The sequence below is a fragment of the Hyaena hyaena genome, unplaced genomic scaffold (assembly GCF_003009895.1).
Source record: "Hyaena hyaena isolate Hyena2069 unplaced genomic scaffold, ASM300989v1 scaffold_93, whole genome shotgun sequence".
NCBI lineage: Eukaryota > Metazoa > Chordata > Mammalia > Carnivora > Hyaenidae > Hyaena > Hyaena hyaena.
Genome location: NW_024080724.1, coordinates 1,740,547 through 1,767,884, shown reverse-complemented (window position 1 = coordinate 1,767,884; position 27,338 = coordinate 1,740,547). Strand labels below are relative to the sequence as shown.

The 27,338-nt window shown below is 44.6% G+C and overlaps 1 protein-coding gene across 1 annotated transcript in view; it reads left to right on the top strand.

Annotated features, from left to right (window-relative positions):
• The first annotated feature begins 1,328 nt into the window (after positions 1–1,328).
• LOC120233508 (stimulated by retinoic acid gene 6 protein-like) overlaps positions 1,329–27,338 on the top strand; it is a 39,336-nt gene continuing 13,326 nt past the window's right edge. The window contains exons 1-10 of the mRNA XM_039234791.1: positions 1,329–1,444; positions 2,178–2,253; positions 3,912–4,012; positions 6,648–6,778; positions 11,621–11,741; positions 13,301–13,346; positions 16,433–16,561; positions 17,453–17,523; positions 18,887–18,998; positions 23,848–24,001. Coding sequence (XP_039090722.1) covers positions 1,329–1,444; positions 2,178–2,253; positions 3,912–4,012; positions 6,648–6,778; positions 11,621–11,741; positions 13,301–13,346; positions 16,433–16,561; positions 17,453–17,523; positions 18,887–18,998; positions 23,848–24,001 — 1,057 coding nt within the window. The remainder of the gene's footprint in view (positions 1,445–2,177; positions 2,254–3,911; positions 4,013–6,647; positions 6,779–11,620; positions 11,742–13,300; positions 13,347–16,432; positions 16,562–17,452; positions 17,524–18,886; positions 18,999–23,847; positions 24,002–27,338) is intronic.

Sequence of the window (27,338 nt, the reverse complement as noted above, 5' to 3'; positions counted from 1 at the left end):
TTTCCTCCTAGATTTATGCTTCTTTTTAAAAAATTTTTAATTAATTTTTAGAGAGAGAGAGAGCACAAGTGGGAGGAGAGAGGGGCAAAGGGAGAGAGAGAAAGAATCTTAAGCAAGCTCCACGCTCAGCACGGAGCCCAATACAGGGCTCCATCCCATGATGCTGGGATCATGACCTGAGCCAAAATGAAGTCTGATGCTTAACCAACTGAGCCACCCAGATGCCCCTAGATTTATGCTTCTCATAGAGGAGTTCCTGTAGCAATGACCTAAGGGAGGTTCTGTATTAACTTGTCTCCTCAGGGATAAATCCCTCTTTCTTGAATTTTTGGCTACCTTTTGTGGTGTAATCTTTCCTTAAATGTTTGATGGCTCTTGATTGTGTGCTACTCTTTGTGACTGAGCTGGCCACTGGGTACCGGCTTTGTGGAGGGTGGCTTGTCCTAAGGCTGCTGTCAGGGCAGCAGGGCAGAGGGGGTGGTGCCACTAGGTGGGTGCCAAAGCTCCTGGTCCCTCGCAGGACCATCTGTGATCCTGAGCACTGCCTCTGTCTCTCTGTCTCTCTCTGTCTCTCTGTCTCTCTCTCTCTGTGTGACCCATATACACTACTCCTGGGGACCACACTCATTGCCCCTGGATGGTCAGCAGAGATGGGAAGACAGTGAAGTCTCTGTGAGACCCCAGCTCATCATTCTGTGGGCTGCTGGCAACCCCATCCTGCTTTCCTTCTTGCACTGAGGGTGTAGAACACTTCGTGTGTGGCCCCACAGTCTGTAGCCTTGTTGGCTCATGCTTTTTCTCTTCGCTTTAGTCCCAGTTGCTTTCCATCGTTCAGGTCTTCTCCTAGTTTCTGTACCCGTGGTACATCCCCTTCTTGCTTTCAAAATCTTTGTTTTCTTTCTTTATTTCTTTAAAATAACATCTTTGGGCACCTGGGTGGCTCAGTCAGTTGGGCTTCCGACTATCGATTTTGACTGAGATCATGATCTCACGGTTCATGGGTTCAAGCCTGCATCAGGCTCTGTGTTGGTGGTGTGGAATCTGCTTGGGATTCTCTCTCTGCCCCTCCCTGCTCATGTGTGTTTTTCTCTCTCTCAAAATAAATAAATAAACTTAAAAAAATCTTTATCATTTTGAGGGTTTTGTATGGAATAAGGAGATTGACACATGTTCTCAGCATACCTTCCTAAAAGCAGAAGTGTGAGCTTTACAGTTCTATCAAATTTCTGATGGCCCAAATTCCTGCACCTTCTCCACCACTTCTAGGATCTTTCAGACCTACAGTTAGACATAACTGGGGAACATTGGGGTTTTAAAGATCTGCAGGGATGTGTGCCCTGCTCATGGGTTCCCCAGAGGAGTGCTCTTCCCTGAGACTTCTGAGGGAAGGGCATGAGCTGGAAGTGGAAGGAGGCCCAGGAGATGACCAACAGGTGCTACAGGGGTGGGAGAGAGTCTGCACTGGCCTGCAGGTCCTGAGGAGCGTGTAGATGGGGTATAGAAGAAGTTTGAGCAGCAAGAACAGAGTTTACTAGGCACTGAGTCAATGTCCATCTCAAATTGATAATGGTTACATAGTACACAATCATGTGATTGATCAAAGTACTTCTGAATAAAATAGAAATCTTTTTGTTTCCGGTGCCTGGGTGGCTCAGTCGGTTGAGTGTCTGACTTTGGCTCAGGTCATGATCTCACGGTTCATGGGTTCGAGCGTCCTGTTGAGCTCTGTGCTGACAGCTGGGAGCCTGGAGCCTGCTTTGAATTCTGTGTCTCCCTCTCTTTCTGCCCCTTCCCTACTTGTGCGCATGCGCTCTCTCTCTCTCAAAAATAAATAAACATTAAAAAATGAAATAACAAAAAGATCAGATGATTGGGGTCCCTGGGTAACTCAGTTGGGCACCTGACTCTTGATTTCAGCTCAGGTTGTGATCCCAGGGTTGTGAGATTGAGCCCTGTGTCAGGATTCTCTCTCTCTCTCCTTCTGCCCCTACCCCCTCTCCATTTGCCCCTCTCCCCCACTGGCATGCTCTCTCTCTCTCTCAAAATAAAAAAAAAAAAAAAATCAAATGATCTTAGTGGTGTATAAGGCGAAGTCCTGACAGTGATGCTCAATGCTGATAGGTCAATGCCTGCAGCAGTGACTGATGATGTGAATGTGTTTTTTGGCTGTTTTTCAGGACCAGGCAGCTAAATGGCACCTGTGTCAGCTCGGTGGACATGGAGCTCTTCCTCCATTACTCCCTCATCCCATCAGTAAGTAAAGGCAGAGAAGAGCAAAGAGGAGAGAGGAGGGAATTGGGTTTTTCCCATACAGACTCCCAAAAGGGCCTGAATAGGTCAGCAGAGAGACATCAGCTGAATTTCCTTAACTTGCTTTCTTATGTTATGCACCAAAACACAGGCAGAGGAAGGATTTTAAGGGCTAAAGAGTCAAGGACACTGGTTTTTAGGGATTCAAAAAAGGCTCTTCTAAGGAAGCAATGACAGCTGAGGTCTGTTGGAAGATGTAGTAAAGAGCCTTTCAAGCAGAGAGGAGAGCATGTGCAAAGGCCCCATGGAGGAGGTGAATGGAGAGCATGAGTAGCTGAGAAGGCTGGTGTGGCTGGAGTGAAGAGCTGAGGTGGAGTTTTCTGGGAGGTAAGCAGGCCTGGGCCAGGTGGGGCCCTGTGGGCTCTGTGTGAAGCAGTGGTGTCTGCATTCTAAGTGCAGTGGGAAATAACTTGAGTATTTCCAGCATGTAGCTGGTGTGATCAGATGTCTGTTTTGAAATGATCGCTCTGATTGCATTGTGGGGATCAGGTTGCAAGTGGGCCAAAGAGGAGATGGTTTAGATTTTATCTCATCCTGGATGGTGGTGGTCAGCTCAAGACATTGGGAGGTAAAATAGTAGGACTGAGTAATGCATTGGATAGAATAGTTAGGGAGAGGAAGGGTTGAGGACTGTGTGGGTCTCTGACTTGCACAGCCAGAAGGATGGCGGTATCTGTCATTAAGGAGAAACAGAAGAGATCCAGGTTTGGGGTGAATGAAGGCAAGGCAGGGAGGCAAATGATGAATTCCATTTAAGACATACTGAATTTAAGAAGTGCCAACTCTAGTTAGATGAACAGTTGGGGAGCTCATGAACAAGGTCTGGGCTGAAGAGTCAAGCTGAATCTTCTGGGCATTGGTGGCCATTGTATGCATGAACATGGGTGAGAGGACCCAGTAATAAGAGGAGTGATCCTTGGACTGAACGATGAGGAACTCCTGACTTTAGTGGTTGAATAAAGAATAATCCAGCAGAGGAGACTGAGAGGTAATGGAGAAAACCCAGAAAAGCCCAGGGTACAGGTTGTTTCTAAGAGGAGGAGGAAGCGGTCAACACTGGAATGCTGCTGAGAGATGAAGCCAGATTTGGGCTTGAAGTTTCCATTGGATTCATGGTAGTTTTCAACTTTGGCCAGAGTTCTTTCCATGGATTAGGAGGGAGAAGCTAGGTTAGGGGGCTGAAGAGCAACGAGAGGTGAGGAAACAGAGACAGCAAGTGTAGACAATTCTCAAGAAGTCTAGTAAAGGGGAGAGAAAAATGGCATCAAGTACCTGAGAATATGATTGAATTCTCAAAAAGCAGAAAACAAAAAAGGATTTGCAACCTGACAGGTATTATCCCCTTTTCACAGGTGAGGAAACTGAGGCTTGGAGAAGCTGGGTCTCTCTTCCAGTCAATATGTGAGAGAGACTAGATTTGAACCTGTTCAGGGCAACACAGAGGAAAGCTCAGTACAAAGCATTCCGGAAGCTCAAGGGCTTGTGCAGCTAGCTCCCTGACTCTGGGGACTGAGGAGTCACAGACACTCTGAGCTCTCCGCTCACCCACATGTTCTCCTTCAGGGAGGGCCTGCTGACACTCTCATCTTCTCTTTCTGTAGCTTTTCATCATTTTGGTCTTGTCCTTTCTCCAAAGACGAGAGCACCTTAAGCAGAGAGATGACACTTCTTACCTCCTGGGGAACCACTTTGCAATCATCATGTGAGTTGAACAATTGCTGATCGCTACAGCTTGGGGTACCCTGTGTTTGGGGCCAGCACCTATTATAAGGTCAGGATAACATCCCGTTACCTCCCCAACCTTGCCTCCTCTCCACCGCTCCTTTGCCTCCCTGCCTCACCCCAACCAAGCTCTGGGGGTTCAGAATTGGCATCCAAGCCATTTCAGCCTCAGCACCCACAGCTGCCTGCATATGATTAAAATGTTTCAAGCAGGTGCAGCTCACTATGGGAAAGGCCTCCCCAGCGTCAGCTCTATGGCTGCCTCAGGAAGCAGGAAGAAGAGAGTTCTCAGTTGGTCACTGGCAGCAGCAAACGTTCACACTGGCATGGCACCAGGAGACCCCGCTGGACCAGGCTGCCCTCAGGGCCTTTCTGGTCTGCCATTCTGAGCCTCTGCACCCCTTCTCACATTTTCCCTTAAGCTCTAATTGCTTGTATCTCTGCCCCATCACCTTTAATAATTGATTATAATAATGATCATAACACAGATAACAGTTATTGCACAGTGACTGTGACCCAGGCACCAGACCCATTGCTCTGCCTACATTACTTGGACGAACTCTCTTGCCAACCTAGCATCTGGAGGCTGTTTTCCCCACATAATGGATGAACAAACTCAGGCACAGAGAGGTTGAGTGTCGTGTCCAAGTCCACACAGCTAACAAGTGAAAAGAGCTTTAACTGAGGTCTGGTAGATGTTTGCTCTGATTTCCCCTGCGTCACAGCCTAAGCAAGCTCATGCGTGTAAACCTGTTGAAGTCTCAGCCTTGGGCCCTGGAGAAGGGAGAGGACGCCAAAGTGTCAGGACCAAGGCTAGCGGTGACCTAGTGCTTCAGGGTGACAACTCCACCTGCAATGTCCAGGGACCGCCTGTACCAGGTCCGAGTAGCAGACTCCTCCGGGATACCACCCATTGGAGGGGTCAGCCCCTCCCAAAGTGCCAGGTCTGAGCCACACTGGTCGGGACACAGAGGCAGACTACCCTGGGCGTTTGACTTGCAGGGCCTGGATTAGGAGCTCGTATGGGTCACACCAAACTGCTTTCGGTTCAGTTGACAATGGCACCACCTGCTTGCTCCCTGGCCACTTTCCCATCAAAACCCCTGCTTTTCTGAGTAGTTTCGGCCCCTGCCCTCACTCATTAAAAGCCTCTCACACGTGTGTGGCATGCCAGTGTTTGTCAAGCGGCCCTTCATTTGCCGCCCACAGTGTCTCTGTGATATGAACAGAGTGGGGCTAGCCATCTGTCTTAAAGATACAAAACGGTGTCATTTATTGCTGAGGCACTCCAGGGAGGACTGATCAAATGCAAGTCATTTCAACAAAATGCATGTCCACAAACATGCATTGAGCACCTCCGCTTTTCAAGGCCCTGTGCTCTGTCCCTACCCCTTGGAGCCTGTAGTTTCCTAGACAAGTAATGACACAGTGGGGCATGCTGAAACACGGCAAGGCAGCAGCTAGGTGGGCCTGGTTGGAGTGGTTGGGGTAATGGAAGGAAGTGGGGTGGGGGCTTCCTGGAAGAGGTGCTCCTTGAGCTGAGCCTTGAAGGTGAAGATGAGCAAGACTAAGGGTGTATGAGGGGAGATCCAGATCCTGCCCCCAGGTCCCTGCCTTCATGTGTGACTTCCTAGTTGCCATCCTGAGTTTTCATCCAAGCTGCTTCAGATGGCAATTCTTCTTTGTGAAGAATGTGATTGCTTCCGTTGATCTAGACAAAGCTATTTTGGTCAGAAGAAGAGATGGCTATCCCATAAAGCTTGTTTTTGTAAAAGGATATGAAAGGATTTTATAAAATTATAGAGATTTCACAGAAACTGCCAGGGCTGGCCTCGTGGTAACTGGAACTCTAAAAATGGGCATCTCTGGGAGACTGATTTTATTTCTGCCTCCTTGTGTCACAGGAGCCCCTCAGCACCATTTTACTATTGTCCTCTCTGCTGTCCCACTTTATCATCTGACTTAGGATCTCTGCTTCCCTAAAATCACTGCTTGCCTCTACCACTGATTCTGATCCCAACTTGGCATGACTTTCCAGAACAGAATTTTAACAGCTAGCTGGCTCATGTCTTCAGGGTGAGAAACCCTAAATATAAGACCAGGCATTTGATTGGCCTATCCAAAGTCAGGTGGTCACCCCTGGTCCAATCATCTATGGCCAGGAAGGGATGCTTGTGTGGAACCAGCACAGCCCATGAGTCCCAGACCTTCTCAGGGATATTGGAACTCCCATAGTGGCCAGGTGCGGGGCAGGCTCCCAAGCCTGTCTAGCAGATAATCCTTGTTTTGGTCTCTCCAGTCATATTGTCTGTGTCTCTCATAAGTGAAACCCACCCCATTTTGTTTGTTGTCATGGCTATTGGTATCCTTGCTTGTGTCCCCCTCCCCAAACCCCTTCCTCAAGGCTCCTCAGGGGCAAAGTTTTTTGTCTTCCTCACCTCGGTACCCTGAATCCATGCCTACCCCTAGAATTGGCACCGAGGGCCTCAGACAATGTCAGCTGGAATGAGTAATTTTCCACCTGATAATCCCTCCTCAAGGTGAGGTTGCTATTTTGGAAGTGATAGGGGAATGAGCCACTGTCTGGCCTCACCAGCTGTTTCTCTTGTTCACAGACCTCTTGACTTTGTGGGCACCTTTAGTAACCGATGGTCTTATGGAATCGCCTTTGGGGCCACAGCCAATAAAGTCATGTTCTTGTTCTCAGAAGGGTACCAGCCCTTGCAGATCCCGCAATGGGCACAAGGTAAGGGCTGCCTCGTAGCTGCTGGGGGTTTCACCATGGCAAGTCTTGCTCTCAGAGACTGCCTGGCTGGGGTCCTCTGGGGTCAGGGGATAAACTTTGTGAGCAGTCAGTGTTCCCCACCTGTTATTTGCCCCAGGAAGATGCCTAGCCCACCAGATCTCTATGCTTACTTATGAGGCTTTCCCCCAGTGAGATTCAGGGCTCCTTTAGACATAGAACAAAGGCTCAGAAAGTAGGTTCGCCATCACCTACCCCCAAAATCTCTCCTAAGTCCCAGCCATTGCTGCCTTCTTGATATCAACAAGCTCCAGGATTCCTCCTCACAGAACAATGCTTACTTCTTTGTCTGTTGGTTTGTGGTCTCATCAATCCCCGGGCCTCATGTTCTCCCTAAAGGATCAGCTCTAATTTACAGATTTTATCATCCTAATACAATGACTCCGAACCTCTCTGTTCAGCCTGGTTCTCTCTCAGGGGCTCCAGACCTATCTGAGCAAATGCCTACCAACACCTCATTAGTCTTTAGGGAAATGCAAATTAAAACTGAAATGATGTACCACCACATACCTCTTTGACGTATACAGTTTGATAAATTTTGACAAATATTTATATCCATGAAATCATTACCACAATCAAGGTAACGAACCCCTTAAGTTGTCCCCTTCCCACTCTATTCTATCACTACCCTCATCACTAATATTTTTCCAGAACTTTATATAAATGGGATCATAGAGAATGTACTTGTCTGTGTGTGTGTGTACACTCTTTCACACAGCATGTTATTTTGAGATTCATACACATTTAACATGTGCCAGAAATTCACTCTTTTTTTTCCTTTATGGGTGGTGCTCCAGAAAATGGAGAAAACAGAGTTTGTGTACTCATTCATCTCTTGATGGACATTTGATTTATTCACAGTTTTTGGCTCTTGCATATAAAGCTGCTCTGAACATTTGTGTACAAATCTTTGTGTGCACCTGTGCTTCCATTTTTCCTGGGGAAGTGCCTATGAGTGGAATGGCTGGATCATATACATCATGTAGTAGATCATACTTAAATTTTTTTTAATGTTTATTTATTTTTGAGAGAGACAGAGACAGAGCATGAGCAAGGGAAGGACAGAGAGAGAGACACACACACAGAATCAGAAGTGGGCTCCAGACTCCGAGCTGTCGGCACAGAGCCTAACACGAGTCCCAAACTCCTGAACCGTGAGATCATGACCTAAGATGAAGTCAGATGCTCAACCAAGTGAGCCACCCAGGGGCCCTGAGATCATACTTTTTAAGGAAATTGTCAAACTGTTTTCCAAAGTGATGGTTCCATTTTAGATTATCACTGTCAGTATGTGAGACTTCTCATTTCTCTATATCCTTAAGGAACACGTGGTCAGCCTTTTTATTTTTTATTTATATTTTTGTTGTTGTCAGTCTCTTTAAATTTGTTTTAATTTGAATATAGTTGACATGCCATGTTAAATTAGTTTAAGGTGTATAACACAGTAACTCAACATCTCTATGTTATGCTCTGCTCACCACAAACATGGCTACCATCTGTCAGCGTACAACACTGTTATATTATTGACTCTATTCCCTATGCTGTGCCTTTTTGCTGCTGTGACTTATTCACTCCCAAACTGACAGCCTATAAGTCCCCTTCACCCATTTTGTCCATCCCTCCACTGCCCCTAACCCCTCTCTGGCAGCCATCAGTTTGTTACCTGTAAATATAGGTCTGATTCTGTTTGTTGAAGAAATATAATAAGTGTTGGTGAGGATGTGGAGAAAAAAGGACCCTCATGTACTGTTGGCAGGAATGCAAATTGGTATAGCCACTGTGGAAAACAGTATAGAGGTTCCCTAGAAGTGAAAAACAGAACTACCATCTGACCCAGTAATCCCATCACTGGGTATTTACCCAAAGAAAATGAGAACACCGGGTGCCTGGGTGGTTCAGTCAGTTGAGCATTCCACTCCTGATTTCGGCTCAGGTCATGATTTGAGGGCTGTGATATCAAGCCCTGTGTCAGGCTCTACATGGAGCATGGAGCCTGCTTGAGATTCTCTCTCTCTCTCTCTCTCTCTCTCTCTCTCTCTCTCTCCCCCCCCCCATCCCTCTCCTCTGCTTGCACCCTATTTCTCTAAAATAAAAAAAAAAAAATCTAAGCACTAATTTGAAAAGATGTAAGCATCCTATGTTTATTGAAACATTATTTACAATAGCCAAGATATATAAACAACCTAAGTGTTCATCCATCGATGAATGGATAAAGAAGATACAGTGTGTGTGTGTGTGTATATATATATATATATGTATATGTAGTGTATATATATATATATGTATATGTAGTGTATATATATATATATACAGTGTATATATACATATACATATATATAAAGAAGATATAGTATATATATGTAGTGTATATATATATGTAGTATATATGTAAATAGTATGTATATATAGTGTATATAGTGTATACACAGACACACACACACACACACAATGGAATAATAGTCAGCCATAGAAAGAATGAAATCTTGCCATTTGTAACATGTATGGATCTAGAGGGTATTATGCTAAGGGAAATAAGTCAGAGAAAAACAAACACCATATGATTTCACCCATTTGTAGAATCTAAAAACCAAATGAATAGACAGTCTTTTTAATTTTAGCCATTTTAAGAGGCATGTAGTGATGTCTTATTGTGGTTTTAATATTTTGATGTGCTTTTTGCTATCCACATAGCTCTTTGGTGACACGTCCAAATCACTTTCCTTATTTATAAAAATTGGATTTTTTATTTTCTTCTTACTGAGTTTCGACAGTTCTTTATGTAGTGTGTACGCGAGTCCTTTATCAGACATGGGAATTGCATTTGCTCCTAGACTGTAGCTGTTTTTTTCATTCTACCAATAATTTCTTTTGAAAAGCTGCCTTAAAAGTTTGATGAAATCTAATTTATTGATTTTATTTTATGGCTCATGCTTATGGTGCCCTAGAAGAAATCTTTGCATAATAGAAGGTCACTTAGATTTTCTCCTATGTTTTTTCTAGAAGCTTTTTAGTTTTATGATATGTTGCTTTTAGGCCTGTGATATATTTTGAGTTAATTTTTGCTTATAGTATGAGGTCTTGGTTAAGGTTTTGTTGTGTGTTGGGTTTTTTTTTTTTTTTTTTTTGGCTTGTTTTGGCTTTTTTTTGCCTTTGGTTATCCATTTTTTCCAGCACTGCTTTTTTATCCTTTTTATCCTTTGCCCACAAAATTGCCTTTGGACCCTTGACAGCGTCAGTTGGCTCCACAGGCACGGGTCTGTTTCTGGACTCTGTTCTGTTCTGTTGATCTGCAGTGTGTGAGGGTTCCAATTTCTGCACATCCTCACCAACACGATTTTCTATTTTTAAACCGGTTATAGCCATCTTAGTACGTGTGAAGTAGGTTCTAATCACTGTCTTGATTTGCATTTCCCTAAAGATTAATGCCGTTGAGCATCTGGCTGGGTCAGAACATTATTTCTTGGTTCGTGGCTCTAGATTCCTCTCTTCAGTTTGCAGGAAGTGATCATGTAGATGTATCCTCTGAACATCTTCATGCGTCCCGAGTCCACCTCTTTCCTCGCTTTTGTCTGGACCCACTATTTCCCAGCTCCTAGTGTTCCTGTGCTTCTCATCTTGGGGTCTTCCTGTCAGCCGTCTGCGTCAACGGGGGGCTCGGGCCGGGTATCGTAGCTTCCGTCTCTTGTGTCTGCTGGCAGTTTGGGGTTTTGTTCTCGGTCCTTCCTCCTCTTCCTCCTACTTCGGGTGTTGATACCAAATGGTCTCGGGACCTGGCTTTGTTGTCGATGTTGCCTCCAGGTGTGGGGTTTGCCATTTTGGTTGCTCCGTCTGCTTCTGTGGCGGAGGGACTTCCGGCAGATTACAGAATTATGCTGCCGTGGCTTCCAACCTCGCAGAAATTATTCCTTCTATGTCGTCCTTTCCTGCCAGCCTCCCACCTGTCACAGACACAGAAATAATGACCAGCCCCAACCAGCCATTTCCCATCCTCTGGGGGAGGAATGCCCTCCCTTCCCTTCTTATGCCATCTTACAAACCCCTGCTTATATTTCCTGGCCTTGCTATATGTCACCACTTTCAGGAAGCCTTCTCTGACCCAGACCCCAGGTGAAGTCAGTGGCTTCCTCTCCTTGTCCCCACAGCAGATTGAATATGCCTCTGTTGACACACCACTCACCTTCCTTCCTGTCTTCCCTATTGGACTATAAGCATCTCAGAAAGCAAGAGACTTGTTCATTCCTCCCGCAGCCTTAGTGCCTGGCCCTGGACCCAGCTCAAAGCAGCTGGGTAAAGATTGTCTTACATGAGTAGGTTTTCCTAGATCTTTCCTCTGAGGGCTGGTCAGTGGCAGAATGAATCTTATCACTGCCTCGTTTAGAGAGTATGTGATGGGTATAAGAAGTTTTGTACACACACACACACACACACGCACACACCACCACCACCACCACCACTCTTCGTGTTGCTCTGGTGGACTTACAGTGCTTTACTCTGTGATTGCTGTTTGTCCATCTATGAGGCTGTCTCTGCACTTCACACTGTGAGCCAGCCAAGGGCAGGGACCAAGCCTTCCTCATCTCAATAGTTAGCCAGCACCTGGCATGGAAGACGTCCCAGGAAGGGTCTCTTGCAAGAACGAAAGACATTCGCACATTCCTCTTTGCTGAGCTGGGGCTTGTCCACTCATCTCCTTGGGACCTGAGACCTGTGACTGGAAGTCAGTGTAAAGCCCTGTCGCTTTGTTGGGATAAGGGCTCATAGCATCTCCGGCCCTGTCTCCCCCAGCCTTCGTGCTTCTGATCGGAGGCATGGAAGTCGGCCTGTCTTACTTCCCCTTCTTTGCCTGCCTCTCGTCGGAGTTCCAGCTGGTCAGCTCCATCCTCGGCTTCAGCTACTCTCTGATCTGGTAAGACGGACGCCGTGTGTCTGCCCTCCTGTGACTCCTTTGCTGTGGCTGCACTCTGGACAAAGGGCTGGAGGTGACCCGAGAGCTCCCTTGGAGGGCATCTTTGCTCAGACAGAGGCCCGTGATGGGCAGGTGGGGTGACTGGTCCCAGGTCCCATGGTGGCCTCTCCCTGGGACTGCACCTAAGGCTGCAGGAGGTCAGGCATTTCTTTCTGCTTCATGGGCCACTCTCAGAATATTCCAGAAATCGGGGATGTAGAACATTTCATTTCTGTCAACTGCCATGGGTCCCAATGGGAGATGTTGGAGACCCATTTGGATGCCTCTTCTCTGTGCTGTCATGTCTCCCCTGGGAGCCCAGGAGAAAAATCCATGTGCCTTAACATGGCATTCAGGGCCACTGTGGTCTGGCCTCCCCTGTGTCTCCATCCCTAGCAGTCTCTAGCACACACCTCCAGTCACACCAGACTCTTGCATTCCTTCATCCACCCACTCATTCACTCAGCAAACATGCTATTATGTCCCTGCTATGAGCCAGGGAGTGTGCTGGACAGCAAGATAGACCCCTTTGGGTCACACGTTCTGGCCTCTTTGTCTATATGTTGTTATTCTCCCCTGTGGGTTATCTTCCCCGACTGGATCCACTGACAGACCCATGCTCACCCTTCATGGATCATTGACCCCACAGATGGAGGACTTCTTGACCCTCCTGGTGATTTCTGTGCTCTCAGCATTGACCCCAGACCCAGCCTGGAACCGGCCCCAGGAATACTTGCTGAGTGAATCTTCCCATGAACATTCTGCTTTCTAGCCCTTGCCCCCTTACTGAGCTGGCTCCCCTCCTACAGCACTTTCTGTGGGGCAGGGGTCCTCAGGCCCAGTGTGTGGGCCACTGCAGGGGGCTCTCCAGCACCTGACACACCGTGGCTACCATTCCTAAGTTTGTAAACAGTTTGCTTCATAAGATTAAAGAGAGGGTATCCAGGGTTAGACATGGGGTAATACCATCTTTCCGGCCTCTGACAAACCCTTGACCCGGGGAGGAATGGGTGGTGGGAATCACTCAGCAGCTTTAAATCCTGGGAGATGAATCAAGCTTGACTATGACCAGGCTTGTGTGTCCCGTGGGGCCAAAGTCTTGAGGCTCATTCCTCAGGGCAGCGTTTCCAGACAAGGACAGTCCCAGCAGAATGAGTGTCAACACCAGTCAGGAGACCTGAGCTTCTCTCCTGGCTCTGAGTGTGACTCTGGACAAATGCCTTTCCCTCTCTGGGGAATGATGAGGGCAGGGAGGAGGAGATCACTCAGGATTTTTGTGCTCTGCTGTGTGGATCCCAGGATTGTGTCCTATACGAGGACAAGTTAAGTGAATTTGGCTCATGTACTTTGGCACGAGCAGAGTGCTCCATCTGGGTGGGATGTACACAGAGGCCTGGCAACCAGCCCTTCCAAGGAGTCGGGGAAGAGGAGGGAGCTCCAGGCTGATGGGATCTGGGCATCTTCACAGGGCCCAGGCTGGGAGGGACCACAGTGCCCCAAGCCTTGTTTTTGTCCTACAGGTTTGCTGTTACCATCCTTTACATCATACAATGTCCCCATGGGCAGGTGAGTCCCTGCTGAGCTATGTTTAGAGCATCCAGTCCTATCACCATGACCAGTTTGCTGTGTGACATTGGACAAGCCTCTGCCACTCTCTGGGGCTCAGCTCCTTCGTATGATGGATAGGAGAGTTGGAGCCATTCGTGATGCTTCCATTTGTATAGCATCTTACCTTCATCAGGATGCTCATTCATAGACAGATGGTCTCTCAGTTGATGTTCAAAGCAACCCCCCAAGGTAGGGAACCTCTCAGCAGACCTATATTACAGGTGAGGAAACTGAGGCCCAAGTTTATTAAGTAACTCTTAAGAAATAGCAGATTTGAGGGGCGCCTGGGTGGCTTAGTCAGTTAAGCATCCGACTTTCGCTTAGGTCATGATCTCGCGGTTCGTGGGTTCGAGCCCTGCGTTGGGCTCTGTGCTGACTGCCAGCTCAGAGCCTGGAGCCTGTTTCAGTCTGTGATTCCTTCTCTCTCTGACCCTCCCCTGCTCATGCTGTCTCCCTCTCTCTCTCTCTCTCTCCTAGAAATAAATAAAACATTAAAAAAAAATAGCAGATTTGAGAGTTGACACCAGGTCTGGTTGACTCCAAAGCTCATTTCTTCTTTTTTTTAAAAAAAAATTATTTATTTATTTTGAGAAAGAGAGAGAGAGAGGGAGGGGCAGAGAGAGAATCCCAAACAGGCTCCAAACTGTCAGTGTAAAGCCTGATGTCAGGCTTGAACTCAAGAACAGTGAGATCATGACCTGAGCTGAAATCGAGTCAGATGCCCATCTGACTGAGCCACCCAGGCACCCCTAATTTTCTTTAATGTTTATTTTTGACAGAGAGAGATAGAGAGACAAAGTGTGAGTGGGGGAGGGGCAGAGAGAGAGGGAGACACAGAACCTGAAGCAGGCTCCAGGCTCTGAGCTGTCAGCACAGAGCCTGACACGGGGCTGGAACTCACAGGCTGTGAGATTGTGACCTAACCGAAGTCGGACGCTTAACCAACTGAGGCACCCAGGCGCCCCTCCAAAGCTCATTTCTTTCCACTCCTTCATGTAGCCCCAGTTTTTCATAAAATGGAAATCTCGGACTGAATGAACCCTTCCAGCTTTGTCATGCATTGTCCTCAGAATTGGGGGAAACCAGTTCATCCATTTAGCCTTGTACACCAGAAAAAGGAGTAAGATGAGAGAGGGAGCCACACTGCAGCTAGAAGGGTTACTAGGCAGGCAATGGGACCAGGAGGCCCCCTCGGCCAGGAGCTGACGGGAGCCTTGCCAAAGCCTCTCCCAGACTTGACCAACCTTGGAGGATTACAGGGCGTGATGAGGAGTCGGGGAGCTGGACTGGAAAATGAGCTTGGGGGCTGGGGTTTCCCTCTGCATCTCTGTGCTGGGATTGAGAACATTCTGGCATACCTCTGCTCAAAAAGATGCCCTCCTCATCCTGCTCACAGTGCCTGAGATTCCAGATCACAGGCATCTTCTTTGGTGTCTTGGAGAGCTTCCTGTCTTCCTGAGGTTCTTTTGAAATTCGGGATATTCATGGTTATTGAAAGAGAGGGCAGGGTCTCACTTCTGTGCTCAGAATCACAAACATTAAGAACTGCTGGGTGCTAGGTGTCCTAGGCTCAGTCTCCCAAATTAACTACTGCATAGTTCAAGGCGCTTCAAGGCACCTTGAAGACCAGGTATTAGTGCCTCCCCAGTTCACTGCTAAGAAAGTGAGACTCGGGCTAAAGGGACTTACAGTTAAACATCATGGAACTAGAATCCAGACTAAGGTAATACTAAAGATTGTTTCATGTTCTCAGATGTATCTGTGGAAACATTATGTATAAAAATGAGATGCTGAAGAGTCTAAAATATCACATATTAGGAGAGACTTTAAAGTTAATTCATCTAAATAGTGTACTGTTATGCAGCATTAAAAGTGATGTCTGCAAATAATTCATAACTGTGTGGGGAGCTCATTATGATGTAGACAGACCTATGTATTTGGTATAATCTCAATTTATAACAGATATAGGTGTAAGGATAGATACAGAGGAAAGACACTGGAATATTGGCAGTGGTGATGTCTGATGTCTAAGCAGTGAGCGTATGTTGGAGAGGAAAATCAAGGGGAGATATGAGCCCCACATCTCAGCATGTCTGTGTCCCACACCCAAGCATCACAAATTCAAAACCCGACTCCCCATGGGGCAAGTGCTCTGGAAACATAAAAAAACATGAAACCAACCAGTAAATTGTGAAAGATAAATTACAATATTATTTACCTTAAAACAGTGGGGGGGGGGAAAGCAGGTTTTTTAGTTCCATTTTAATGGAACTAAAATCATAGAAAAACTATGAGCACCATTTTGAGAGACCCTTCCTTCCTTCCTTCCTTCCTTCCTTCCTTCCTTCCTTCCTTCCTTCCTTCCTTTCTTCTTCCCTTCTTTCCTTCCTTCCCCCTCCCTCTCTTCCTTCCTTCCTCCATCCTTCCCTTCCTCTCTCCTTCCCTCCTTCCATCCTCCCTTCCTTCCTTTCTTCTTCCCATCCCTCCTCCCTTCCCTCCTTCATTCCTACCTTCCTTCCTCTCTCTCTGTTTCTCCTCCTCTCCACATGTTTCTCTCTCTCTCTCTCTCCTCTCCAACCCTCTGCTCTCTGTCTCCCCTCCTCATCCCTCTTTGTCTCCTTCTATCTGTGGTGTGTATTTTCCAAAAGTAACATTTCATAACTAATCAGAAAAAGCTGTGAAAGCCCTTTGTATAAAACAAAATGGGTTACTAGAGGGGTTGTGCGAGGGGGATGGGGCATTAAGGAATCTACTCCTGAAATCATTGCTACACCATATGCTAACTAACTTGGATGTAAATTAAACAATAAATAAATTTTTAAAATGGGGGCACTGGGATTCACACCCAGGGCTGCTGGACTCTAGCCCCCTGCTCAGGTGGTGATGTGGAGCTGGGGGAGCAGAACATGACCACTGACGGCCAAGCCCTGAGAAGGTGGGCACAGTGCGAGGGGCCTGGGGCAGGCAGATTCCTTTCCACAGCTTTCCCGAGCCAGGCCCTTCCCTGCCTAGAGCCCACGCCCCATGCTCTGCTTCTGTTGCAGTTTTTGGGGAAGTATGAGACTGTCATGTTCTACTGGCCCTCACTGCTGTGCCTGGCCTTCCTGCTGGGCCGCTTCCTGCACATGTTTGTCAAATCACTGAGGGTCCACCTGGGCTGGGAGCTGCAGATGGTGAGTACTGAGTATGAGCACCATGTGTGTGCTGGCAGGTCTAGTCTTCGCAGCAGCCTCATGAGGTAGGCGCTATTTTTACTTCTCCCATTCTGCATGAAGAGAGGTGGACCAAGAGAGGTGAGTTGCATTGCCCAACAGCATGTTGCTAGTCTGGAGTGGAGCCAAGACCTGAACAGGAGAGTTTGGTTGTTGAGGCTCTCTCTTAACCACTGTGCTCAACCTGAAAGAGCAGCATTACCCACATTCCTGCCCCCTGTGACAATAACCCATCAAAAACCCCCCCATGACCCAGCAATAGCACTGCTAGTAATTTACTCATGGGATACAGGAGTGCTGATCCATAGGGGCACATGGACCGCAATGTTCATAGCAGCACTCTCAACAATAGCCAAATCATGGAAAGAGCCTAAGTGTCCATCAACTGATGAATGGATCAAGATGTGGTTTATCTATACAATGGACTACTACATGGCAATGAGAAGGATAGAATCTGGCCATGTGTAGCAACGTGGATGGAACTCGAGGTTGTTATGCTGAGTGAAATAAGTCAGGCAGAGAAAGACAGATACCATATGTTTTCACTCATATGTGGAATAGGAGAAACTTATCAGGGGACTATAGGGGAGGGGAAGGGGAAAAATAGTTAAGAAGAGGGAGGAGTCAAACCATAAGACACTCTTAAATACTGAGAACAAACTGAGGGTTTGAGGGTGGGGGAGAGGGGAAGGGGGGTGATGGGCATGGAGGAGGGCACTTGTTTGGATGAGCACTGGGTATTATATGTCAACCAACTTGACAATAAAGTATAATTTAAAAAAAAACACGAAGAGACCAAAACCCTAACAAGGGTTTGTGAGCCCCAGTGGATACCTCTCTGTTTTCTCACAGGAAGAAAAGCCTTTTCTGGAAGTTCACCAGGCAGAGCATGTCAAGCGGCTCCTGAGGAAGGCCACCCCGCAGTAAGCCCCAATGTGTTCCATTCACCCCTTGGGGTCTGCACTGGTGTTGATGATCCCCGACAGTGCTGGAGACCCTGAGATGACTCGATGGGCACATAGTAGTCAGGACTCTTGTTTGCTAATGACAGAAACTCCACTCAAACTAGATTAAAGAGAAAAAGGAAATGTGTGGCCTTCCATAATTAAAAACTCTAGAGGTGTTCAGTTCAGATGCAGATAGATTCAGTGGCCTAATTGATATCATAACCAGGGCTGGTTTCCTCATTTGCTCTTAGTTCTGCTTTAATCTGTGTTAGCTTCGTAGTTAGGTGGGCTTCCTCCCCCTTGGTGGCCCTCAGAATCTCTAAGCTTATATTCTCTTGGTTTAAGATCCTAGGAAAGAGAAACTTTCTACTAATTCAAACCACACTCCCATGAGTGTGTTTCACGGAGTTGCATCAGACCACATGCCTTCCCAGAACCAATTACTGGGCTAGGTGATTAGAGTAAATGGGTTGTTAGGCCTGTCATATGTTCATCACTGGAACTAGCAAGTGGTTCAGCCTCACTTAAATGGTAGGACTGAAGGGAGGGAGCAGGTTCCCAGAGAAACACTGCAGGGGCTGTTACCAATACCAGAGGACATAGCTCAGGGCCACACAGAAGCACCTGGTCTTCAGTGATCAACCCTATCTCTGCCACTGCCACTGTATACCAGGGGCGCTAGAAAGGGAACGTGTCTAAGCCAGGGTCATACAGTGGCAAAGCTAGTACTTTGGTTAGAACTATGTTTAGTTACATGTAGCAGAAAATGCAAAATAACAGTGGGGACACACAAGAGGGAGATTTATTTCTTTCTCATAAAAGAATTCTGGGGGTAGGTAGTTCATACTGACTCTGGACTGCCCACCATGGTAGGTTACTGGTCGCCTGTCTTTCTGCTCCAGCTCTTAGTAATTGTCATCATGAAGTTGTCTACGGTCCAAGATAGATGCTGGGGCAGGCTCCAGCTTGGACCAGCCTCTGTATCTGCATTTCAGACAGCAGGCAGGAGAACAGGAGAAAGATAATGGGGACCCTCCCAGCTGTGTGAATTACACCTCAGTACCTCCCCGAACTGCCACATCCGGTGACATCTGACTGACCTGTGCTTAGTCTTGGTCCCTCTTTGGTCTAAGAAAAATCAGAAATCATAGCGCTTGAGTTTGGTGAATTGCTGTACTGAATAAAATTGAATCTCTGTTCTTAAGAATAAGGGGAGAATGAGAACTGGAATCTACCAGTATTCTCTAAATTCTAATATGAAGCAGAGGTTATTTTCAGAAGAATCAGGCATTTGTTTACCAACCGCATCCTCTCTTTTCTGTTATTTATTCCTTCACAGGGAGACAAAAAAGTCCTGGTTCCAAACCAGGGTATATGAGTGGGACCCCTGCTTTCAGTTCCCAAGCAGAATGATTGGAACCACTGTGTTGGCTTTCATATGCCTATACCTTGTAAGTAGATCCAGACAAACCCTTTTCTATTTTATAAGTGGGATGGAGTTAGGGCAGGGCTTATTCTTTAAAAGCTGGGTCAAAATTGTGTCTGTACATCAAAGAAGTACAATTTTTTTACCTCCACCATTTTTATTCCAAGGACACTTTCACCCACATGGTGAATAACTAATAAATATAACTGAATTATTTGTGGAGACTTCCAGTTGTCTATTCCACATTGAGAGCTTATAAGATGCCACTCCATCCTAACAACAAGTGAAAAATCTGAACAAACTGAAAATCAGCAGTTGTTATTAGATCCATAAGAGAAGAGAAGTCATGGTGCAAACCATTTTTCCTAAAATTGGAGACATGTGGACCTAGAAAATCACAATGGAATGGGACAAATCAAATCCAGCAATGTATAGGATGAATTATACACCACAACCGAGTGGGATTTATGTTAGGTATACAAGCCTGGTACAGTATTAAAAATCACCTGATGTAATCAATCATATCTATAGCTGAGAGAAGAAAAATCACATGATTGTATCAACAGATGCAGGAAAAACATTTAACAAAATTCAACACCAGTTCATGATAAATTTTTTTCAGTAACCTAGACATAGAGGGGAACTTTCTCAATCTGATAGAAAAAATAAAAAAATCTACAGCTAGCATCATCATATTTTATGGTGAGAAATTAGAAGCTTTCCCACAAAACTCAGGAAGAAGGCAAGACTGTTTCCCGTCATCACTCAACATCTACTTAGGAAATCCTAGCTAAGTAATAAGACAAGAAAAGGAAATAAAAGATGTACGGATTGGGAAGGAAGAAGTAATAATGTCTTTGTTTACAGATAACATGATTGTGTATGTAGAAAATCCAAAAGAATCAACAAAAAACTCCTGAAGGGGCATCTGGTTGCTCAGTTGATAGCTCATGTGACTCTTGATCTCAGATTTCTAAGTTTGAGCCCTATGTTGGGTGCAGAGATTACTTACAAATAAAATCATGTTAAAAATCCAACTCCTAGAACTAATAAGCAGTTATAGCAAGGTTGCAGGGTACAAGGTTAATATACAAAAGTCAATTGCTTTTCTATATATCAGCATCAAAGAAGAGGAATTTGAACTTAAAAAACAATATCATTTACATTAGCACCCCCCAAAAGGAATACTTAAATGTAAATCTAATAAAATATGTACATGTTCTATATGAGGAAAACTACAAACCTGTGTTGAAAGAAATCAAAGAAGAACTAAATACATGGAGAGATATTCCATATGCGTGGATAGAAAGATTCAATATTGTCAAGATATTAGTACTTTCCAACTTGATCTATGTATATTGGGATTGATCTATATTGGAATTCAGTGCAATCTCAATCAAAACTCCAGGGGGTTAGTTTGTGGATATTGACAAACTGGTTCTGAAGTTTATAGAGAGAGGCAAAAGACTCCTAATAGCCAACACAGTATTAAAGGAAAAGAAGAAAGTTAGAGGACTGACACTACTTGATTTCAAGCCTTACTACAAAGCTACCCTAATCATGATGGTGTGATGTTGCCAATACAGACAAGTGAATCAATGATAGAGTGCTAAGAAATAGACCAACATAAATATAGTCAACTTTGACAGAGGCGCAAAGGCAATACAATGGAGCAAATATTTTCTTTTTAACAAATAGTGCTGGAGCAACTAGACATCCACATGCAAAAAAAAAAAAATGAGTCTAGACACATACCTTCCTAAATATTAAATTAAAATGAATCACAGACATAAATGTCAAATGCAAAACTGTAAAATTCCTAGAAGGTGAAATCATAGAAAATTTAGATGACCTTGGGTTTGGTAATGACTTTTTATTTTTTAAATTAAACTAAATTAGTTATTATTGTTTTTATTATTTGGCATTACCAAGCATTATTAAGTGTCATATTATTTCAAGTATACAGTATAGTGATTCACCAATTCTATACATTACTCAGGGCTCCTCATGATAAATGTACTCTTAATCTCCTTCATCTGTTTTGCCCATCCCCCTACCCACTTCCCCACTGATAATCACTGGTTGGTTTTCTATAGTTAAGTGGTGAAGATTTTTTTAGATATGATGCCAAAGACACAATCCATGAAAGAAAGATGATAACCTGGACTTCATTTAAATACTGGACTTCAGTAAAACATTTTACTCTGCAAGAAGATTCTGCTAAGAGAGTGAAAAGACAAGCCACACACTGGGAGAAAATATTTGCAAAAGACTCATCTGAAAAAGACTGTTGTCCAAAGTATACAAAGACCTCTTAAAATTCAACAATAAGAAAACAAATAACCTGATTAAAAAATGGACCAAAGACCTTAAATAGGCACCTCACAGAGAAGATAGACTAATGGCAAATAAGCAAATGAAATCATGCTGTTTAGCATATGTCATCAGGAAAATGAACATTAAAACAATGATCAAAACAACTACTACACATTAGAATGTTAGAATGGCCAAAATTCAGAACACTGCCAACACCAAATGCTGACAAGGATGTGAAGCAGCAGGTATTCTCATTCATTGCTGGTGGGAATACAAATGGTACAGCCACTTTGGGAGACACTTTGGTTGGTTCTGACAAAACTAAATGTACTCTTACCATATGATCCAGTAATCACCCTCCTTGGTATTTACCCACATGCACTGAAAAGTTATGTCCACACACACAAGAAAAAGTGCACATGGATGTTTATAGCAGCTTTATACATAATTGCCAAAATACAGACATGACCAAGAGCTCTTCAGTAGGCGAGTGGATAAATAATCTTTGATACATCCAGACAATGGGATCAGTTCAGCACTAAAATGAAATGAACTACCAAGCCATGAAAAGACCTAGAAGAAACTTAGATACATATTAATAAGTGAAAGATGCCAATTTGAAAAGGTTTACGTTATATGATTCCAACTGTGTGACATTTTGAAAGTCTAAATTATGGAGACAATAAAAGATCAGTGGTTGCCAAGAACTGGGGAGAGGGAGGGAAGAATAGGCAGAACACAGAAGATTTTAAGGCAGTGAAAGGACTTTGTATGGTACTATCATGGTAGATACATGTCATTAGACATTTGTCCAAACCCACAGAATGTGCAACACTGAGAGTGAACACTGATATAAACTATGGACTTTGGGTGATCATCATGTTTCAGTATAGGTACATTATTTAAGTTTACTTTCTCAAGAAAAAAAATTAATATTGCCATAATTCTGACTTTCATATTTTATTAAGCACAGACTCAAAGCATTTCATGTAGTCAAAGTTATCTGAGGTAAAATGTCTGAGTCAAAAGGAGGGTCAAAATGGAAAGATAGAAATGGGAAGACCATATTGTCTTCCAGATGATACCTATATAAATTAATCCTGTGATTAAGTTAACAAATTTTAATGTTTATTTATTTTTGAGAGAGAGAGAGACAGACAGAGCTTGAATGGGGGAGGGGCAGAGAGAGAGGGAGACACAGAATCCAAAGCAGGCTCCAGGCTCTGAGCTGTCAGCACAGAGCCTGATGTGGGGCGTGAACCCACAAACCATAAGATCATGACCTGAGCCGAAGTCAGATGCTTAACTGACTGAGCCATCCAGGTGCCCCTCCTGTGATTAAGTTTTAAATGAAAGTATGAGTTAGGTGATGCTGGAGTAGCACATAAACCCCTAAATTTTAGTGACTTAACACTAGATATATGTTTGCCTATGTAACAATGTTGAGTAGGTATTCAGGTTTGGGGGGCAACAGTCCTCCATGTGTTATTCTCTAACCGAGATTATTCCATCATGTGCCTGCCTCATTATCCCAAGAAACTTCACCCTCTGCATCCAGTCAGCAGAAGGGGAAGGTACATGGAGGAATGCATGTGGGAGGTTTTCAAAGTGCCCTTGTAGAATAGCACACATTCCTTCCACTCATCTTCCATGGGCAAGAACCTTGTCACATGGCCATATCTATCCCCAGGGATGCTGGGAAATGTAGTCCAGCTTTGTGCCCAAAGAAGGGGAGAATGGATTTTAACTGGCAACTGGAGTTCTCTGCAACATGAATAACTGACTTGGAGTTATTGTGTTCCTTTAGTCTTTAGTGGTTATCTACTGTATGCCAAGCACCATGCTAAAGAGAGAAGAGAGCTGACTCAGCAGAGTCTTGGCCTGGGAGAGACCCATGGTCTAAGAGAAGGGGATATGATGTGGTATGAAGTATGTGCCATGTAGAGAGAGACAAAGAAGAGATGAAAGTGCTCTGAAAGTTTGGTGCGTTATTCTAGTTTGAGAAGCTCCCTGAAGATGGTAGCATTTGAGCTGCACATTCAAAGACAAACAATATTTGGCTGATTAAGTAAAATGGTAGTAGGAACTCCAGAAGCTTTGGCATGATGGAAGGAGGTATGAAGGCATGATGACAGGATGATGGGAGTGAGGAAGTGTGGCACATATACAGCAAACAGTACTTTCTCCAATGTGGTTACCACCAAGATGCAAGAAGAAAGCAGTGAGAGATATGGCTGGAATTGTCCCCAAGGTCTCTTCTTATTCAAAGTTAGACATTCATTTCACTTGGAGGTAATTAATGCTTACGGAGTGACTTGAGCCCTTGTAGGACTTAGTCTTGTATGCTGTAGAGTGAAGGAAAGAGTTTGGGGTGACTCCAAAGATGTTTTCAGAGAAGTCACAATCCCACCCATCTTGGTATCGCCAGTGTTCAGAATTATTTCCGGTGTGTTTTGAACTTCAAAGAGTTTTGACCTCATAACCAAAGAGAGGTCAGTATGTTGTTTACTTACTAGGCTGGACTTGGATAAGACTGAAATGTTTGCTCTTTGTGCCAGTTCATTGTCATGGAATTCTGCATGTTCATGTATGTGAGAGATGAGCTGGATGTGTTTGAAGGGGAGCTGGAGAACTACATTGCCTCTATGAACGAGACGGGGACCCTGACCCCAGTCATCCTGCAGGTGAAAGAGCTGATGAATGTCAGCAAAGGTAAAACCATCCCACTCCCTTTGTTGAGAAAATTAGAAAGACTTATAACTGGTGGTGGGTGCATGCCTGGAATAATTATTGCTGGAGTATTGCTACTAACTGCACAAGGTGACTGCGTTTGGAGAAAAGTGGGTTACAATGGATCTATGCCTTCCTGGGTGACTAGAAGGCCAGTGAGGTCAGGATCCAGGCCATTTTGTTAAAAACTATTTGGGGCTGAATTGCACATTCCTGAGAAGTTTCTCATTTTAAAAGCCTATTTGGTTCTGATGCCAGTGGGAACAACTAAAATCATCATACATTTCTCACTTTGGAAAAAATAAAACAGCAAGCCTTGGCTTTTCTTTAGGATTATATGGAAAATGTGTTTATGTTGTTTAGATTTAATTTCTGCTTAATTCAAGCTGCTATAACAAATTACCGTAGACTGGGTAGTAGAAACAACACACACTTGTTCCCCAATTCAGGGGTCTGGCGAGTTCAAGGTGCCAACAGATCTGGGGTCTCGTGAGGGCTTGCTTCCTGAGTTCCAGACGGCTGTCTCTATGCATCCTCAAGTGCTGGAGACCAGGGAGAGGAAGCAGGCCCTCTCCCATCTTTCTTATATGGGCACTAATCCCAAAAGCCACGTCTCTAAATACCATCATACTGGGCGTTAGGGCTTCAACATATGAATCTGCCCGTGGCAGTCACTTTCTCTTAAAAAGGCAGCTTTCTTTGAAACATTCTAACTCTGTGCCCATTGCCTACAGAGGGAGGAGAGTTCTTCTCTCTTTCCTGCAGAGAAAGGCCCTGGATAAGATGTCAGGTACCCTCTGTGTGATCAGACAAGTCAGGTCCTCTCTCTTGTACCCTGGTTTCCTCATCTTTAAAATGGGGCATGGGGGCTCCTGGGTGGCTCAGTCGGTTGAGCTTCCGACTTGGGCTCAGGTCATGATCTCACAGTTCATGGGTTTGAGCCCCGTGTCGGGCTCTGTGCTGACAGCTAGCTCAGAGCCTGGAGCCTGTTTCAGATTTTGTGTCTCCCTCTCTCTCTGACCCTCCCCTGCTCACGCTGCCTCTCTCTTTCTCTCTCTCTCTCAAAAATAAATAAAGCATTAAAAAAAATAAATAAAATGGGGCACAGATAGGGGAGCTAAGGTTTCCAGAAGCCTTTATTTAATGGCCATAAATTACCCTTAAGCCATGAAACAGGTGTTGCCAATATGTTTGCTTAAGACTCATAAGCTAGTAGAGTATTTCCCAGAGCGGGGAAATGGATCTACTGTGAATTGTTTGAGGAAAATTCTCTTTTGTACTTGTGACATGGGAAGTTACCTTTCTTTTAAATTCAAGTTAGTTAACATACTAACTTAGTTAACATAACTAACATAGTTAGTTAACATAGTCTTGACTTCAGGATAGAACCCGGTGACTCATCTCTTACATATGACACTCAGTACTCAACCCAAAAAGTGCCCTCCTTAATGCCCATCACTCATTCAACCCATCCCCCCACCTACCACCCCTCCAGCAACTCTCAGTTTGTTCTCTGTATTTAAGAGTGTCTTATGGTTTGCCCTCCTCTCTGTTTTTATCTTATTTTTCCTTCCTTCCCCTATGTTCATCTGTTGTGTTTCTTAAATACCACACATGAGTGAAATCATATGATATCTGTTTTTCTCTGACTGACTTCTTTTGCTTAGCATAATACTCTTTAGTTCCATCCACATTATTGCAAATGACAAGATTTCACTCTTTTTCATTGCCAGGTAGTATCCATTATATGTATATACCACATCTTCTTAATCCATGCATCAATTGATGGACACTTGGGCTCTTTTCATACTTCGCCTATTGTTGATAGCGCCGCTATAAACATCGGGGTCCACATGCCCCTTCGAATCAGCATTTTTGTATCCTTTGGATGAATACCTACTGGTATAATTGCTCAGTCATAGGGTAAATGGAAAGTTACCTTTTATGTGAACACTGGGGCAGATACTGCCTCTTCTCTATCACCACACTTTATTGTTGCCCTTGAACATTTGTATTCACCTTTAATGTTGATTTATGTTCTGCCTTTTGAGTCCCTGAGGACAGTACTCAGCAAGCATACTCTAATCTTTAAGTTCAGTAATACCAGTTCTAAGTCATACTTTTTTAAGTTTACATTTCCACTCCTCTTCTTGGCAAGTTTTTGTTTTATTTTTTTTTTTAATTTTTAAAAGATTTTATTTTTTAGTCATCTCTACGCCCCGGATGGGGCTTGAACTCACGACTCCAAGATGAGGAGTCTCACCCTCCACTGACTAAGCCAGGCAGGCACCCCTGGGCAAGTTTCTAATGCCAACTTGAGTTACTTGGCTCTGGGTGAACTGTAGTAGTAAATATATCATCTTGTTCACTCATGTTTTACTCCATCTTACATGAATTTCCTCACGTGTTTAGGTTCTTTGAGAATCAGAATATAAAAATCACTCTATCTTGATTTTTTCCAGCTTTAAAACAGCTGCCCTCTGGCCAAGAGAGACTTCTTTTTTCTTTTAAAATTTTTAACATTTATTTATTTTTGAGAGACAGAGAGAGAAAGAGCATGAGTTGGCGAGAGTCAGAGAGAGGGAGACAGGATTTGAAGCAGGCTCCAGGCTCTGAGCTAGCTGTTAGCACAGAACCTGACTCAGGGCTCAAACCCATGAACTGTGAGATCATGACCTGAGCCGAAGTCGGATGCTCAACTGACTGAGCCACCCAGGCGCCCCTGGCCAAGAGAGGCTTCTAAACTGAACATGCTTCATCTTTGTTTGAGAAGATAAAGGTGTGTAGTCATGTTCTTGCTGGCTGGTGGGAGCCTGCACTCACTCTGCTTGTGGCCAGACTCCTCTAATTCTTTCCTTTCCTTCAAGGATTGCTGCACCCCCAGGGGTGAGACTTTTGGTGGTTTACTCACATCCTTTGTGTTGGTTGAGGTTTGGGATATAGCAGTTGCCTAATCCTTGTGATTCTGGGGCAGAGACATGTTTGAAACTTGAAAGGAATGAAAATCAGCTTCTTTTTCCTTCTCTTTAAGAGAGTTTTTTGAAGTCTAATTCACACGCATACAAATCATCCATTTAAAGTACAATTCAGGGGCGCCTGGTTGGCTCAGTCGGTTAAGCGTCCAACTTCAGTTCAGGTCATGGTCTCACAGTTCGTGTATTCGAGCCCCATGTTGGGATCTGTGCTGACAGCCCAGAGCCTGGGGCCTGCTTTGAATTCTGTGTCTCCCTCTCTCTCTGCCTCTCCCTACTCATGCTCTCTCTCTCTCTCTCAAAAATAAAATAAACATTAAAAATGTTTTTAAAAAGGACACCTGAGT